This window comes from Martes martes (assembly GCF_963455335.1).
Source record: "Martes martes genome assembly, chromosome: 1".
Lineage (NCBI taxonomy): Eukaryota > Metazoa > Chordata > Mammalia > Carnivora > Mustelidae > Martes > Martes martes.
In genome coordinates this window covers 173,149,005-173,164,314 of record NC_137888.1, presented here as the reverse complement: position 1 = coordinate 173,164,314, position 15,310 = coordinate 173,149,005, and the positions used below count along the sequence as shown (strand labels likewise).

The following is a 15,310-nucleotide window of genomic DNA, read 5'->3' as shown; positions in this document are numbered from 1 at the left end:
ACTCTTTTTTTTTTTTTTAAAGATTTTATTTATTTATTTGATAGGCAGAGATCACAAGTAGGCAGAGAGGCAGGCAGAGAGAGGGGAGAAGGCAGGCTTCCTGCTGAGCAGAGAGCCCGATGCAGGGCTAGATCACAGGACCGTGGGATCATGACCCGATCCAAAGGCAGAGGCTTTAACCCACTGAGCCACCCAGGCGCCCCACTACGGAGACTCTTAACTATAGGAAACAAACTGAGGGTTGCTGGAGGGGAGGTGGGCAGGCGATGGGGTAACTGGGTAATGGGCATTAAGGAGGGCATGTGATGTAATGAGCACTGTGTGTTACATGCAACTGATGAATCACTAAACTCTACCTCTGAAACTAATAGTATACTATATGTTAATTAATTGAATCTAAATTAAATTAAACTAAATTAAAAAAAAGAATCCTCACTACATACCTGCATCACATTTATTATTATCCCCAGTTGGTGGGTTAAAAGTTGAAAGAGAATGTTTAAATGGCTTCACTTATATAATACAGGTTTGAAATTTGGTCTTTTTTTTTTTTTAAACTCCAATTAGAAAATTAACAAAGTAGATGACCTTTTTTTTTTCCCCCCTGATATCCATGGTTCATACAACTTTCTAGTTGCCTTGTCCTACAGGATTCAGAGAGGTTGCTATCACTGGCCACTGGCAACAGTCTTGAAAAATGTCTTTAGAAAAAGAAAATACAGTTTCATGTATTTGATTACAACTCTCTTTGGAGAGGTGTGGGTTGATTAATATTGTGCTGGTAAATTACTTTCTAACTTCTACCTTGTGATTTTGGAGATGCTAATTTATACTTAAAACTCTCCTATAGCTAATTAGGGGATAGACAATGTTCTCCTCATTGTTCATATGAGAAAACTGAGATGCTCAGAGATTACTTAGTTTGCCCAGAACTCACACACCATATTGAGTAAATAGTACACTCTACTTTGCTATTTGCTCTGTTGTTTGTTAAAATCCCCTGGTTTTGTATGGAAAAACTACCATACCAATTGAACTTCCCCACGACCTATTGTAGGGGTTTTCCTCCCCAAGACTTTAGTTGCTTGCTGGGAAGCACTTGCTTATTTATACTGAGTATCCTCTTGACATCAGCATGGGGTTACTTATAATTACAGGCACATGTGTAAATAAAATGATTAACTATTCTCATATAAACATAATTATATCTCTCAAAAATAATACATGCGGAAATGTTATAATCCAGTGATAAAGGGAAAGCAATCTGCATGACCCCTCCTTTGTATGTAAACAGTGGATTATTAAGGCAGAATATGTTTCCTGTTGCACATTTGGTTATTGAGGACAATTACACTTAGGACTCATCTAAGTATTAAACAACAGAAGTGCCTTTTCCAACAATTACTGTTCTCTATAAAAAGCTGACGTCCTTCTGCCATTTTCCAAGGACATTGCCTACATTTGAACTTTAGCCCAGGATTCTATTAAAGAGAGATGTATAAGAATTCAGCTACCTAGTTCTGAAACCAGAGTCTTCTTTTCTATCTAGTTGCTCCCCCCCCCCACCAAAGTAACTTTTAAAGATAAAATGGGGCACGTTAACTAATCAGTGCTGGTGGCTAGTATATCACTTCCCCAGCTTAGAACAAATCTGGAGATCACTCCTTAAAGAGAGGAATCACGGAAAGCCTGGAGCTGAAGAAGTTTGATTTCCTTGGAGCACAGTAGTTCACTGTAGCAAATCATTTAAGCTCACTGTCATTTAGGATTCGTCCCTGTAATTGAAAGCATAGCATCACGTGTTCATTCACAAAGCATTTACCTAATTCTTCAGAAAAATTAGAACTTTGAAGCACACATTTTCAGGTGTGGCTGCCTCTCACACTTGTCCCACTGGCACTCTGGGATGAGTAAGTATTTGCAAAAAAAGACTGTGATAAATTATTCAGCCAATATTTTTAAATACACATTTACGTTTGGGACCAGCCAACCAGTCAGTCAGCGTGTTTAGCAAGTATTTGCTACAATATTAAACCACCGTCTCACTCAAATAATAGAAAAATAGTTCAACCTCACATTTAAGGAAAGAGTAAGAATTAGCATTGATAGCGAGAGACTTTGGGAGAAGAATAAATTAAGACTTAGGAATTATTCTGTCCCTAAGTAGGGTGAAGAGTTTGGATTAGTTACTTTGTTGCACAGTTTCTCAGTTAATAGAAAACTGTAAAATGCATTGAAAAACCACAAAATGTTATGTAGGTATGTGGCACTGTGATGCACTATAATGATTATTATCTATAAAATGAGAGAAGTGATTCAAATAGTTTTCAGGGTGACTTCCAGCCTTATGATATCAAAATTATAGGCTCTCTGGGTCTGTAATTTGAACATTAGCTCAGTAAGTATTGCATAGTGCTTGGCACATGCTTAGTAAACTATAAATGCTTATTCCCTTGACTTAAAGAGGTTGGACTTCTTTTAATCAACTATCAGTATACCTTTTAGTTCTCTCAAAATAAAAATCTTATTGACTGACAGTATGAGTACTGGTAAAATGCTTAAGGGATTATGATTACTTTCTATTTATATGTAATAGCAGGCTGAAAAAGAATCATTGGGCAACAGTATGAGTTTCTAACTTGACCATTTCTTTCATGAATACAGTAGCATTCCAATGCCAGAAGACATATTTGTAATGATTATTCCTTTGCTTTCAGAGCTGAGCTATGCTTGGATCTTCAATGAATACCCTTCCTATCAGGATAATCGCCGCTTCGTTTCTCAGGAGACTGGGAATCTATATATTGCCAAAGTAGAAAAGTCCGATGTTGGGAATTATACCTGCGTGGTTACAAATACAGTGACAAACCACAAGGTCCTGGGGCCACCGACACCACTAATACTGAGAAATGATGGTGAGTTTCCTAAGGGATTTTGTTCTGGGTTTTTTTTTTTTTTTGTGGTCCCGTGTTGCATATGGAAAATTGTCACATTATTGGCACACAAACCCTGATTGTCTAAATTAAATTTAAGAAAAGTTTAATGCTTTTTACATTCGGTACCTATATTTTCTCCATTTGTGTAAGAAAAAACCCATGAATCCATTTTGGAAAACTAAATAGTAGTTTAATTGCTAATTTCAACAGGAATGGAATGTGGATTTAGGTAAGTATAAATAACAAAGAAATCTATTTCTTGTTCTTTTTCACTTAATATATGAACACAGGCAGAATGAAGTGGAAGGTTGAACAACTAGCTCATTAATTAATTCTATGTAATTTAGTATTCAGTATCCAGAAAGAAGTTTTAAATTATCCAAATAACTTCTGGATTAATGATACTAATGACATAGTTCACACCACAGTGAAATATAGGAATACCAATGCCTATTTGAGAAATAAGTTTTAATTTCCAACAATCATGTGAAAAGATTTCAAGAAAATATATGAATTTCACCTTAACTATCTAGATAGATGACATAACAATGTGCTTTTCAAAGACAGTCCTACTGAATTGTATATCAAACTCTAGTACCGTTATGCCTTTCCCCCACTCTGAGTATTTATATGTATTCTGTTCCCTCTTCTTGAAATGCTTTTCCTTCTCTGAGTCTCAGCCTTTCATTTGACTGACTTATACTGGCCCTTTCCTTTTCTTCAAGTATATCACTTTCTCTAGGAAGTCTTCTCTGCCTGATCCCATCTCCACTATGCTGCATCAGGTGTCTTCTCGATAAAGTCCAGCAACGTCTATAACTATACTCCTAAGAACTCTTCATTCTGTATCACAATTACCAGTGTGATACCTGTCTCCCTCGCTACAAACTTGCTGTTTAGAAGCGCATGCAGTGCCCTGATCAATAGTATATCTCCAGCACTTCATGCAGTAACTAGAACATAGATGCTTCTTAATAAATACTTATTGAGTAAAAGAAAACAAAGGCATACTCAGTCTTTCAAAAATGGCTGTCATAATGATTTAAACAGTCATGGTTTACATGTCTAAGTTTCTACTCTTTCTAAATTCCTTTCCCATCGAGGACACATTGGAACCTTCCATTATGAACAGGAATCACTAGACTCATTACACAGATGAAGAGACTGTCAGACAAGAACATTAACAACAAGCATTTCCTGGGAGCTTGCTGTTTGCTGGGTGCTCAGGATTTCACCAGGATTATTTCATTCAAACTTCAAGCAACTATATAAGGAACTTCCTCTTTTATTTATTTTTTTATAGATGAATGAACTTGGGCTCAGACATGTTAAACAGCAAATCCCAAAGCCCCACAGCTAGCTAAAAACTAATGGCTTCAAGATTCACACTTGGCTCCCATGTCCTATTAATTCCAGAGCCTAATATCTTAACTCCTCACTCACTGTTTGATTTCGTTACACTCTGCCACCTCTTACCTGAATTTATAAAGAAAAACTTGGCAAATTGGCAAATTCAAGCCTGGAACTCAGATTTCTCTCCAAATGTGTTCCTCTTCCCTTCTGTACTGAAAGGACTTAGTACCCAAGTGGGGCTGTAAATCTGAACCTCCCGGAACAGGGCATTTGCGGACAAACCAGCTCTGCAAAGGGGGTCTGAGCACATACACCATGCTATGTAATTTTTTAGCAAATAATGTAGATTTCAGTCATTCCTTTATTTATTCCTTCCTGCATTTCACATGGATTTATTTAATACTTACTGTGTAACAGATACTACCCTGGTACCAGGGAACAAGAACAATAGGTACCTATCTCATTGCACTTATATTCTCTAGGAGGACACAGGTAAAAACAAACATAAACAAAAACAAAAGCCCAGTTATTGTAGGTAGTAATAAATAAACCAGTAGGATAAAATAGAGGCTCTGTGGCATGAATGTCTACTTTAGTCAGGATTGTCATGGAAAGCCTTTCTGAGGAGGTAACCTGCAAGCTGAGACCTGAATGATAAGAAGTCAGCCCTGTGATGATCAGAGGGAGGAGCAGTGCAGGCTGAATTAGCATCACATGCAAAGGCCCTGAGGCCTAGGGTGAGGGGGAGACCACTTATCATGTTCAGAAGGAAAAGAGATTGTGAGCATGGTTGGAGCACAGTGAGCAGAGTGAAGGGTGTTTTGAGTTGAGGTTGGAAAGGAATCAGCAGCCGGATCATGTAGACCAGATTTTATTTCAAGTGCAATGAGAAGCCATGAGAGGATTTTATTTAAGAGAGTGATATGTGTTTTTTAAAAGTTTGCTTAGTTCCTGTGTAGAAACGGACTTCTAACAAGTGAGAGTGGAGACTAGATATCCAACTAAAAGACTATTGCAGTAATTCAGTTGGGACATGATGGGAGCTTGAACTACGGAGTAGTAGCGGATAATAGAGAAGTGGGCGGATTGAGGATAGTCTGTAGGTAAAACTGCCAGGACTTGCTGAGGCACTGGATGTGGGAGGTGTTAGAAGAGAATGTCAGGGATGACACATGGGTTTCTGATGTCACAACTGGGTTTATGGGAATGCCATTTACTGAAATGGTTTCACTGAATAGGTTTATAAGGGAAAATCTGAAGTATTATTTTAGTCATTATTTGTAAAGCCAAAAGCATGCCTTCTTTCTTGGCAACAAAAAGAATTATTTTGTTTTATGCTTCTTGTCCCATCTCTCTATCCTAATACTCATCTGATATATCACATGCTTATCAGCTTGCCTTCGTCCCCAACCTTGCCCACAGTTACATGTGATCAAGCATGGATCATAGGTCCATCTACCTTTGTTCTGGGGAGCAGCACCGTGCTTGCCAGATGACATGTGTTAAATGAATATGTTGGAGTAAGCTGAATTATATTAAATAAAACTGAAAATTTTATCAGTTTAAAGAGAAGAGTAGTCAAAGGACCATTTTTGTCCAAAAGCTATTGATGCTATCTCTTCACAGACCTAAGGATGAAGAACCTGTTTCAAAAGATGTGCTTCACTGGCATTGTGTACAGAATTACTTAAAAATAAATCCCTGTGACCTCTGCTTATAATGCACTTATGCCAAAATGTCTGTTCAGTGGTGTTATTATCCATTCAGGTGTGTCAAATCACAAATGTAATGAAATATTGATGAAGCACTAAGACACAGCCCAGGAGATACATTGCCCAGAATTGCTAGAAGGAACAAAAATTCAGGAACACAAGAACTCCAGAATCATCACGGACACCTCAAGTTGCCAGCAACTTTGCCTTTTGCTTAGCTTTTAGATATATCTTGACTTGTCTAGTATATCTTCATCAAGATGACAAATGTTTTTTACTGGAATATTTTATCACAAAATGAACAGAATAAGGATCTCATTCTTCAGCAATTAATGCCCATTTATTCTTAATTTCCATGAGAGTTGCACGGTGAAAATTCATAATATGTCTTTCCCATTTAGGCTGGAGTATATAAAATGGATACTTGAACTACATTACTAAGGACAAAATAGGTTATTTAATTAGCTCTTCTCTGGAGGTAAGATTAAAGGGGAAATATAAATCAAGAAGGGATTGCAAAATAAAGATGACATTCTTGTTAAAGTCTACTCTATGAGAATAAAATCAATAAAATGATCATTCTGCATGATCTTGTATTTAGCGACTATATATTAAACTAATAAATACAAGGTTGTATAGAATTTGTGCAACCATTTTGTTAATTGAAGCTCTTTCAGAATTTCACATCCCCCTTCTGTCTCCAAAATGTAAAGAAGCAAGGCAACAGAGTCTGTTGCCTGAAGTGAAGTAATTGTCATGGCTGGTCATTTTTCCTGCAAAGAGCAGATGTAGTTTAAAGAACTAGATGTCCTCAATATTCAGGTTATTCCCTTGAAGTTCCAGCTAAGCAGTTCTGGACTGTGATTCATTGTTCCCAGCCCAAAAGGTTACAGTGAGTCATAAAGAGTGAAGAGTGAACGTTGACTCGAGTCCTGATAGACATCAAATGTGATATGTGTCCCATGTTTATCCCACTGACCCTAGAGACCCTTTGCCCCTAGCTCACCACGGTTTGGCAAGACTTTGGTGCTTTATGTTGCCTTCCCACCCACACGCTCTTCACATGCCTTACCCTTTCCTGGGGCTCAGATTGTTACTGAAATGTGGGGCAGGGTGGTTTGAGGTAAGCCTGAAGGACTCTGGAGCCAGGTCCCCAGGGTGGAATCCAATTGTACCACTTATTAGCTGTGTGACTTTGGACGTCACTGTAACCTCATTTCATTCCAGTTTTCCCAGCAATCAAGTGAGAATGATGGAAGCTAGCCCAGAGGCTTATCTTCTGGGTTAAATTACAAATAGAGTGACAAAATAAAATGCAACATCAGTAACCTCCTTACCTAGATATACTCAACAAATTATATTTTAAAAAAACAGATTACATAGTGAATAGATAGCATTATCCTTGTTTTTTAAAGTGTATGTAGGTGATGACAGAGACAGCTGAAAATACCATTCTCCAACATGCTAACAGTGTTAAACTTGGAAGGGTTTAACTTTCAGCGGTAAAATGCTCAATTATTTTTTTTTTTTCCTATTTGCTTGGTCATCTTTTTTTTCTACAATGATTAGAGATATTTTGAGTTTTTAGGAAAACATTTGGTAAAAGGGTTATTTACAGATGGCCCTAACAAGGAACTTAGAAATCACCCAACTTTGTATCTTTATTCTTTGGGAAAGAAGAGAATTAAAGACCAGCGGAGTAAGGTTAAAGGTTAAGGAAGCATCAGGGTCAAATTCCCATGATCAAAAAAAAAAAAAAAATTCCCATGATCCAGCCCCATGCTACTTAACTGAGTTTCACAAATGCTGTTTGGGGCTCTAGATTAACAGATTTGCCTTCTTTTCTGCTATGATTTTTAAATTTCTTTGTATTAGTTATTCTAAATAACTATACATTGCTATTAGTATTTACCTCTAGGAAGTATGAAATTGAATTATTACACAAATGTGAGAGAATTTTATAACAGAGTTTATCTAGATATTTTAAAATCTGCTTTGGAAAAATAATATAATTTTTTTGTGGGAAAGTGTACCTGTTGCTTAGGTACCATGGAGAAAAAAGATTTGAGAAAAGCATATCCTAATTATTTTTATGATAGGTACTAAAGTAGTCTCTGGATCAATATTAGCCAACTGTTGGTTACTAATGATAATGAGCTTGCTCTGTTATGAGCTTCCTACACAGATCTCAAAGAATTGTCCCTAAATTTCTATAAACAAAGGTAATAGATTACCCATAGAGCATTAAGTACAAGAGAAATCATGGATTTAGATGATAGTTATAATGGCTATTTCTTCTGTCTTTAATTACTATCCCTGACCTCCTCTAAAATGGCTAAAGAAAAGAATTAGCAGAGATGACTACAATCTTGGGAAAATGAGGTCATGTCCATGAGGATGTTTTATGTACATTACATACACAGGTATATAATTGAGCAGGAGTTATTATATGACCTTTGCCCTTTTCCTCTGTTTTCCTCTGGCTGGCTGGGGATTGGTTTGGCAGTTCTTTGTTTTGCTTATTAGAACCCAGACAGATTTTAAGCAATTTACAGTCACTGTCTGTCTGATGGCTCCTTGCTTTGTATAGTGGGTATTAAATATTTTTGAATATTATCCCCAATTAGAACTCTAAATAGAAGAAATACTAAGGAACAGGGGAATGGGGTTTATCCTCTCTTTGCCTTTCAAAATCTCTCCCTGTTTCTCCCCTTCTCTTATATATACATTTATAAATATATATGTGGGTTATGTTGTATAAATATACATATGTTTATATACACTCGATATATTGTCTTTGGAAATTAAAATGTAAACTTAATTATTTAAAATTTATGTTCTCATATATAACCCAAATAACTGGTGATGTTTTTCTAAGTTCTCCCTCGTTTTTCTCAGCCTCATTTTATGTAGCCATGAAAATGCTGAGCGTGGGGAGCACTGAAGCATTTAACATTCTCACCTGAAGTCAGCTTTAACGCAGTGGACAAGAGACTAGCTGATAACCTCAGCTTCCCGCAGTTTCAGAGCAAGGAGGACAGAAATAGATGTGCTGGACATAGGGTTGAAAATGTGCCAACCAACTTTGTCTTTTTTTCGCTATGGCCTCACCTGGGATGCAGTGAAGGCGGGACGGGACTAAAAAGTCAAGAAGAAAAGAAGTCATGAAATGTGGGCTGCAGTCTCAGATCTACCACTAACTCACATGACAAAAATCATGCCATTTCTTTGGTCCTCTGTTTTCTTAGCTATTAAAATGTGTGATTTGTAATAAGTCAGATCTGAGCTTAAATCTAGTTATCCTATAGGATTCTAGTCACAACTCTTCTACGCTACCTTACTCCAATCCCAACATTCACACAGGCCAGGTAATAGCTAGTGCTAATCCACAGATGCCACTCATTGGGCCGGATTTCTTCCCAAGGCTAAAAACCAATCCTAGCCCCAGACCAGGTGCATTCACTCTTCTGATCAAAATGGTCACTTGTTAGCCTTCGCCTCTATGACCGTTAGTGGCTCAGAAGACAACATTCCCCTTAAAGTTCCAAATTTAAGACCAAAGACTAAAAAATGGAAAGGATAAAACTAGAATATTGTAGAATATTCTATAATGTTGATGCAATATATGTATCCTCCATTATGATATGTCACTTGTTCATAGTAAACTTTTCTAATACTGCCCCAAGCTGGATTAGAACTTCAAGTGAGTATTAACAACCACTGTGTGTCTTCATAAACAAAGCAGCTTGATTTCTTGGCCACTTAATTAACCTCGTGGGACCAGATCACAAACTCATTCATTAAGAAGATTTTTTTTTTATTATTGTAAACTTGATCTACAACCCTTTATTGATGACCTAGCATTTAGATTAGCAAGGATGACACTTCTGCCTGGCAATAGGTGGAAATACATTCTTCACTTAGACATAGTTTTATGTTGCTTAAGATCTACCAAAACACTTTGCTTTATTTTACTCTCACTTCTAATTGCAACTTTTGTGTGGCTTTGTCACAGCAATCATGTCTTGTTTTTAATTTTCTAACAACATCACAGTTGAGGATCTGTGGGTGTAAAACGTGTTTTATGAGGGGAATATCTAAATGACTAGAGGATGTGAGATATTTTGCTAAACTGCCATTGCTAATCTGATTTAATAGCATCTTAATGGCTCTGGATATTTTGAAGGCTTGACAAGCTTAGAAACTTGGCAGTCAGCTTTAGACCTCTAGCACAGTCATTCCATTTCAGGTCCATGGGGGCCAAAGGTCTTGGATGGTCATTTAGCTAGTCAGTTAGGAAGCATCTGTTAAGTACCAGTTGTGTGTGGTATATTATGAAATAAAAAGATGTGATCCCAGCCCCTGAAAACCTATAGTCTTAGAGAACTCCGAATTAATGAAGGGTCTAAAATTTCATTCTTATTAGAATCATTAAATTGAGTTCCAGAAAACACTTGTACAGACAGTGGGATTTGAAATGAGTAAGGGAAACAGAGGTGTCTAGCCTAAAATAGAGATGACTTGGGACATTCATTTGATTATGCATTTAACCAACAAATTTTCATTGAGTACCTGTTGTATACCTGTCACCAGGAACGCAGACGTCTGTGTTTAACAGATTACAGTTCAGCTGAGAAGCGTAACTGCAGCCTAAGGCAGGAGTGGGCTATATTGAGGGAGAGGGAAGAAGTAAAGCAGGTTCATTTAAGTTTCTTTTGTAATAAGAGCCAACAAGAAGCAGTGAAGGATGCAGTGAGATTATGCATGTAATTGTGCCTTGGATGGGAGGAACTCTGGCCTCGTTGAGGATCAGCCCAAGCTTCCATCAAGAGTTGAGGAAAGAAAAGAATTCCAGGCCTTCCAGTATTTGTTTAAAGGAGGAATCATTAGACTCCCTCCTGCAGGCCAGTATGGCCTGTGGCCTGTTTTTGTGTTTAAAAAAAAAAAAAGTTCAACATTTTCTCCACAGAAATGTTGGGTATTCTTAGTTAATTACTAAATTCTCTGTAATTTTTGTTGCTATTGCAAATGGTTTCTTATTTTTAATCACATTCTCTAGTTAGTTATTGCTGATGTACAGAAATGCTATTTTTTTGTGTGAGTCTACATTTGGCAAGCTTGCTGAAATCTCTTGTTAGCTCTAATAGTTGTTGATTTTATCAACCCTCTCAAACTTTGCTATTTTTCTCATTTCCTCTAAGCCAGGCAGGGGTCAGCCAGCTAGGACCATATAGCCTATATAGCCCTATATAGCCCTATATAGCCATATAGCCCACCACTGGTTTTATAAATAAAATTTTATTGGAAACTAGCCATGTCCTTTTGTTTACATATTATTTGTGGATGCTCTTCAGCTATAATGGCAGAGTTAACAGAGACTGCAGAGCTCACAAAACCTGAATAAAATCCTTGTTCTCTCTCACTTTACAGTCAAACTTTACCAGTCTCTGACAACATGATAATATCTTTAAATATGTGAAGACTGTCCATCAAAAGACTTGATTTGTTGTGATTCTACAGACTTGAACTAGGACCAACATGTACAAATTAGAGGGGGAGAGAGAGTATATTATTAATTAATTAATATATAATTATATATTAATTATAATTCTATTATTATTATTTATATTTATTATATATTATATGTAATATATTATTGTAATTATTTATATATTTATATTATAATTAATTAGTATATAATTATATATAATATATAATTAATTAATATATATTAAGGCAATATGAAGAACTTTTTAGTAGACTGACCACAAAAGTACTTACTCAAAGGAAGATGAAAGCTGACTTTCTTTCACCTAAAAGAAGATGACCTCATAATTAACTGCCCAAACTGGAAACTTAGCCAATTACTTCAGCATGTCAGGTAAACCAGGACTGTTATAGTCAAGCATGGATACATTCACTCTGCCTTTATAGGAGATAGCATTCTGGAATAACTCAATTATCTCTGCACTTTAGTTATTGAGAAGGAAGGAAAGATTTCAGATTTAAAGTTAAAACATGTTTATTTTCCCATCCTACAGATTTCTGAGGATACCCTAAAACCCTGCATTTAAGAGATGATATACAACCTTCAGCTTCCTTACTCCTCTCCAGCACTGGGGGGCAAGGGTCATTGTTTTGATAGTTGTGGCCTCAAACTCAATGGGAATTCACCTTTTGGAGGGTGGAGAGTGGTAGAAGGGATTCCTTGGATGGTCCCCTAGACCTCACAATGTCTCCTTCAACCGCAAGTAAAATAAGTCTTTTTTAAAAGAGCAAAGTGTAAACTCAGCCAAAGGGATTTGTAGGACTAATGAGGTATTTCCAAATATTTTTAGCTTAATGAACTACACATCATATGACTTAGTCCACCAGAAAGTCAATGTGGGAACTTTTCATAAGATGATTTTTGCAATTTTTTTTGGTAGAAAATCCCATTCTGTGGAAGTGTGTAAAAGTCCCTTCTGTGGTTTAATTTAGCAAGCACAGATTCCAGCTAAGGCAGGTGTTGGCAAAATGTCACGGCACTCAACTCTGCAAAGTGGCCTCTTTCTGCCAACACAGCACTCTGCAAATTGTAGTTAAACAAGCATAGTGTGCGACTGATTTCTCTTTCATATTCTGTAATTTTCCAGTTATTTTGTTAAATTCTATGTTCTTGAAAACATCGGCATCACGTTAATGATTTTTTAGGTTTCAAAAGGGGAGCAGTCATTGCCACAAGGTCATATCCAGGGTCCAGGATCTTGACGGGCATCATCCCCAATAAGATTCTATTACTCCTACTCTCCCAATGACTAGTATTATTGTGTTGTACTTTTTGCTTTGGCTTGACATGTCATGGTTACTACAGAAATTCTTAAAGTGTACTCCCTGGACCAGAAGCTTCAACATCACGTGGGGAATTGTTAGAAATGCACATTCTCGGGCTCTATCTCAATTTCTTAAATCAGAAATGTAAGCCCTCCAGGTAATTTTAAGTTTGAGAACCACTGGTTTAGAAAAAAAAGAAAAAAAAAAACCAACCCTAGGAATTTCTAATTATGTCTTCCTCAGAAAGTCAGCTCTTTGGGTTATTTGGTAAATAATCATTACCTACATATGCCACCATGAAAAGCCTGAAAAAGAGTAGCATACAGGGGTCATAATGGTAACAATCAGGTGTGTGTTATCCATACTGTGTTATTGCTAGGCACAGTACATGTCTTAGGGTTGGTGTTACATGAATATTTACTGAATTACTCCATCGGAATATAAACATAGCTAAGCCTTTGACTCCTGAGGATTCTAATGCGTAGAATTTCAAGTACTGACCTTTCACTATTGTTATGATGGGTCTCTTACTCCAGAATGGAAAACACTGCCAAACATTCTCATGAAATGAGACTTCTATTTTTCTTTACATTTAAAATTGTAGGTGTAAATGTCTCTAAAATTGAAAGTGAAAACTGTCTCTGTAGACTATTTGTATCATGAATGAATGAAATCATGCAAGAGAAAGGGAATATTACTGAGATCATATATCCTGGTTGATTCTGACTATATGATATGCACTCTTTATTTCTACTTACCTTGGTTGTGTGGACACAAGTAGGCCTTTATGTCTTCCCGCCTTTTAAATAGTTTGAAGATGGAAAAAGGGTCTGGAGCAATTCCATCAGTAGACTTTCTCTTTCTGCGTAATCATTCTGTAAATCAGCAGAGCAGCTGTAGACCAATTAAGTTCAAAAGTGTACAGGTGGTCAAAGGAATGACTTGAAAAATGTACTCTTGTTTTAAAGGGACTTTTGTTTCATAAAAAATAAAAGCAGCAATAGCTTTTTGAATTTAATGTAGAAAGTAAAGGCCAAAATAGTTAAAATGAAGTAAATAGTCAAATAAAAATATAGCTTGGGCCAGATGTAACCAAATTAAATGGAACAGTTTGCAGGTGTCCCCGCCCCCCCAAAATGTTGATAATATAGTTGGAGAAAATTGCTTCCTTCATTTTTTATGACTGTAATACTGGGACAATCTTTATATATAATGAAAATTCTTTAAACATCATGAAAACCATGCCATCCCATCTCTGATCCATATCTTTATGTCCTATAACTACTGCTATAAATCCAGATCAATCTGTATTATTACTAACTCTGTTACTTTAATTTCTAAAGCTATAAATATAGATCAGTGTGTATTAACCCAGAAATCATCCATATAACCACCTAAACAACCTAGAGCTCATGTTAGAAAAAAACCTACTATAATTGAGTGAACTCAATACAGGGAACCATGATGATGATACTTTAGAAGAGACTTCCATGCCTGGAAAGAAGTGTACATTTTACTTAATGGCTACTGTGTGTCATAATATAAGACCTATGTTCCTCCATCTTTTCCCTCTCTTCCACAAATTCCTACTGATCACCTTTTTTATTTGTTTTATTTTTTCCATATGCCTGGTACTGAGCTAGGATTTGTGAGGACTACAGAAAAAAATCAGAAGTATTTCCATTCCTCCAGGAAATGAAAGCACAAAGAAAAAGATAACATATTTATAAATAGCTATAAAGATGATAGAAAACAATAATGTTATTTGAGAGTGGCCCAGAATTTTATGTGTAAAATGACATTATTTTATGGAAGTAGTTTTTTAGTGCCTATTAAGTGAAGAAACAATGATAGAAGCTAGAGATAAATGTGAAAAAGGCAGACACATTACTTAATCTCATGCATTTTACAATCGGGATGATATGACAGATACTAGAGTCATGAATAAACAAGATGATTATGAATTATGTAATTAACATGGAAGAAATAAGATGTTGATAAAGAATAACATAGGGGCTTATTTGAGTTAGTGTGATAAGAAAACACTTCTCTTGAAGGGACACCATTTGAGCTGAGACATGTAGCAAGGGAAAAGTCATCCACATAAAAATCACGGGGAAAATGAGAAATGAAAGACATTTTTACACAAAGACTTGCATGCCAATGTTCTTAGAAACATTACTCCTTATAGCCAAAAATGGAGGCAACCTAAATAAATGCCCATTAACTGATATTACGGGTTGAATCATGTCTCCCAAAAAAGCTATGCTGAAGATGTAACCCCCACCTCAGAATATGACCTTTTCTGAAAATATGGTCTTTATAGGTGTAATTAGTTCAAATGAATTCATTATGGGTGCTGGTGGGTCCTTAATCCAATATGACTGATGTCGTCATAAAAATACAATAAGAAGACACACAGAACATGATGACAGGGATAGAGACTGGAGTGACGGAGCTGCATGGCAAGGACCACCACAGATGGACGACCACCAC

General features: G+C 36.5%; 1 protein-coding gene across 5 annotated transcripts in view; it reads left to right on the top strand.

Moving 5' to 3' along the window:
- The window catches only part of CNTN4 (contactin 4), a gene marked incomplete at both ends in the record, with an annotated part of 476,925 nt that overhangs the window by 296,210 nt on the left and 165,405 nt on the right, over positions 1-15,310 (top strand). For all 5 annotated transcript variants that reach the window (XM_080826267.1, XM_080826265.1, XM_080826266.1 and 2 more), the window contains one exon: positions 2,718-2,915. In XM_080826267.1, coding sequence (XP_080682393.1) covers positions 2,718-2,915 — 198 coding nt within the window. The remainder of the gene's footprint in view (positions 1-2,717; positions 2,916-15,310) is intronic.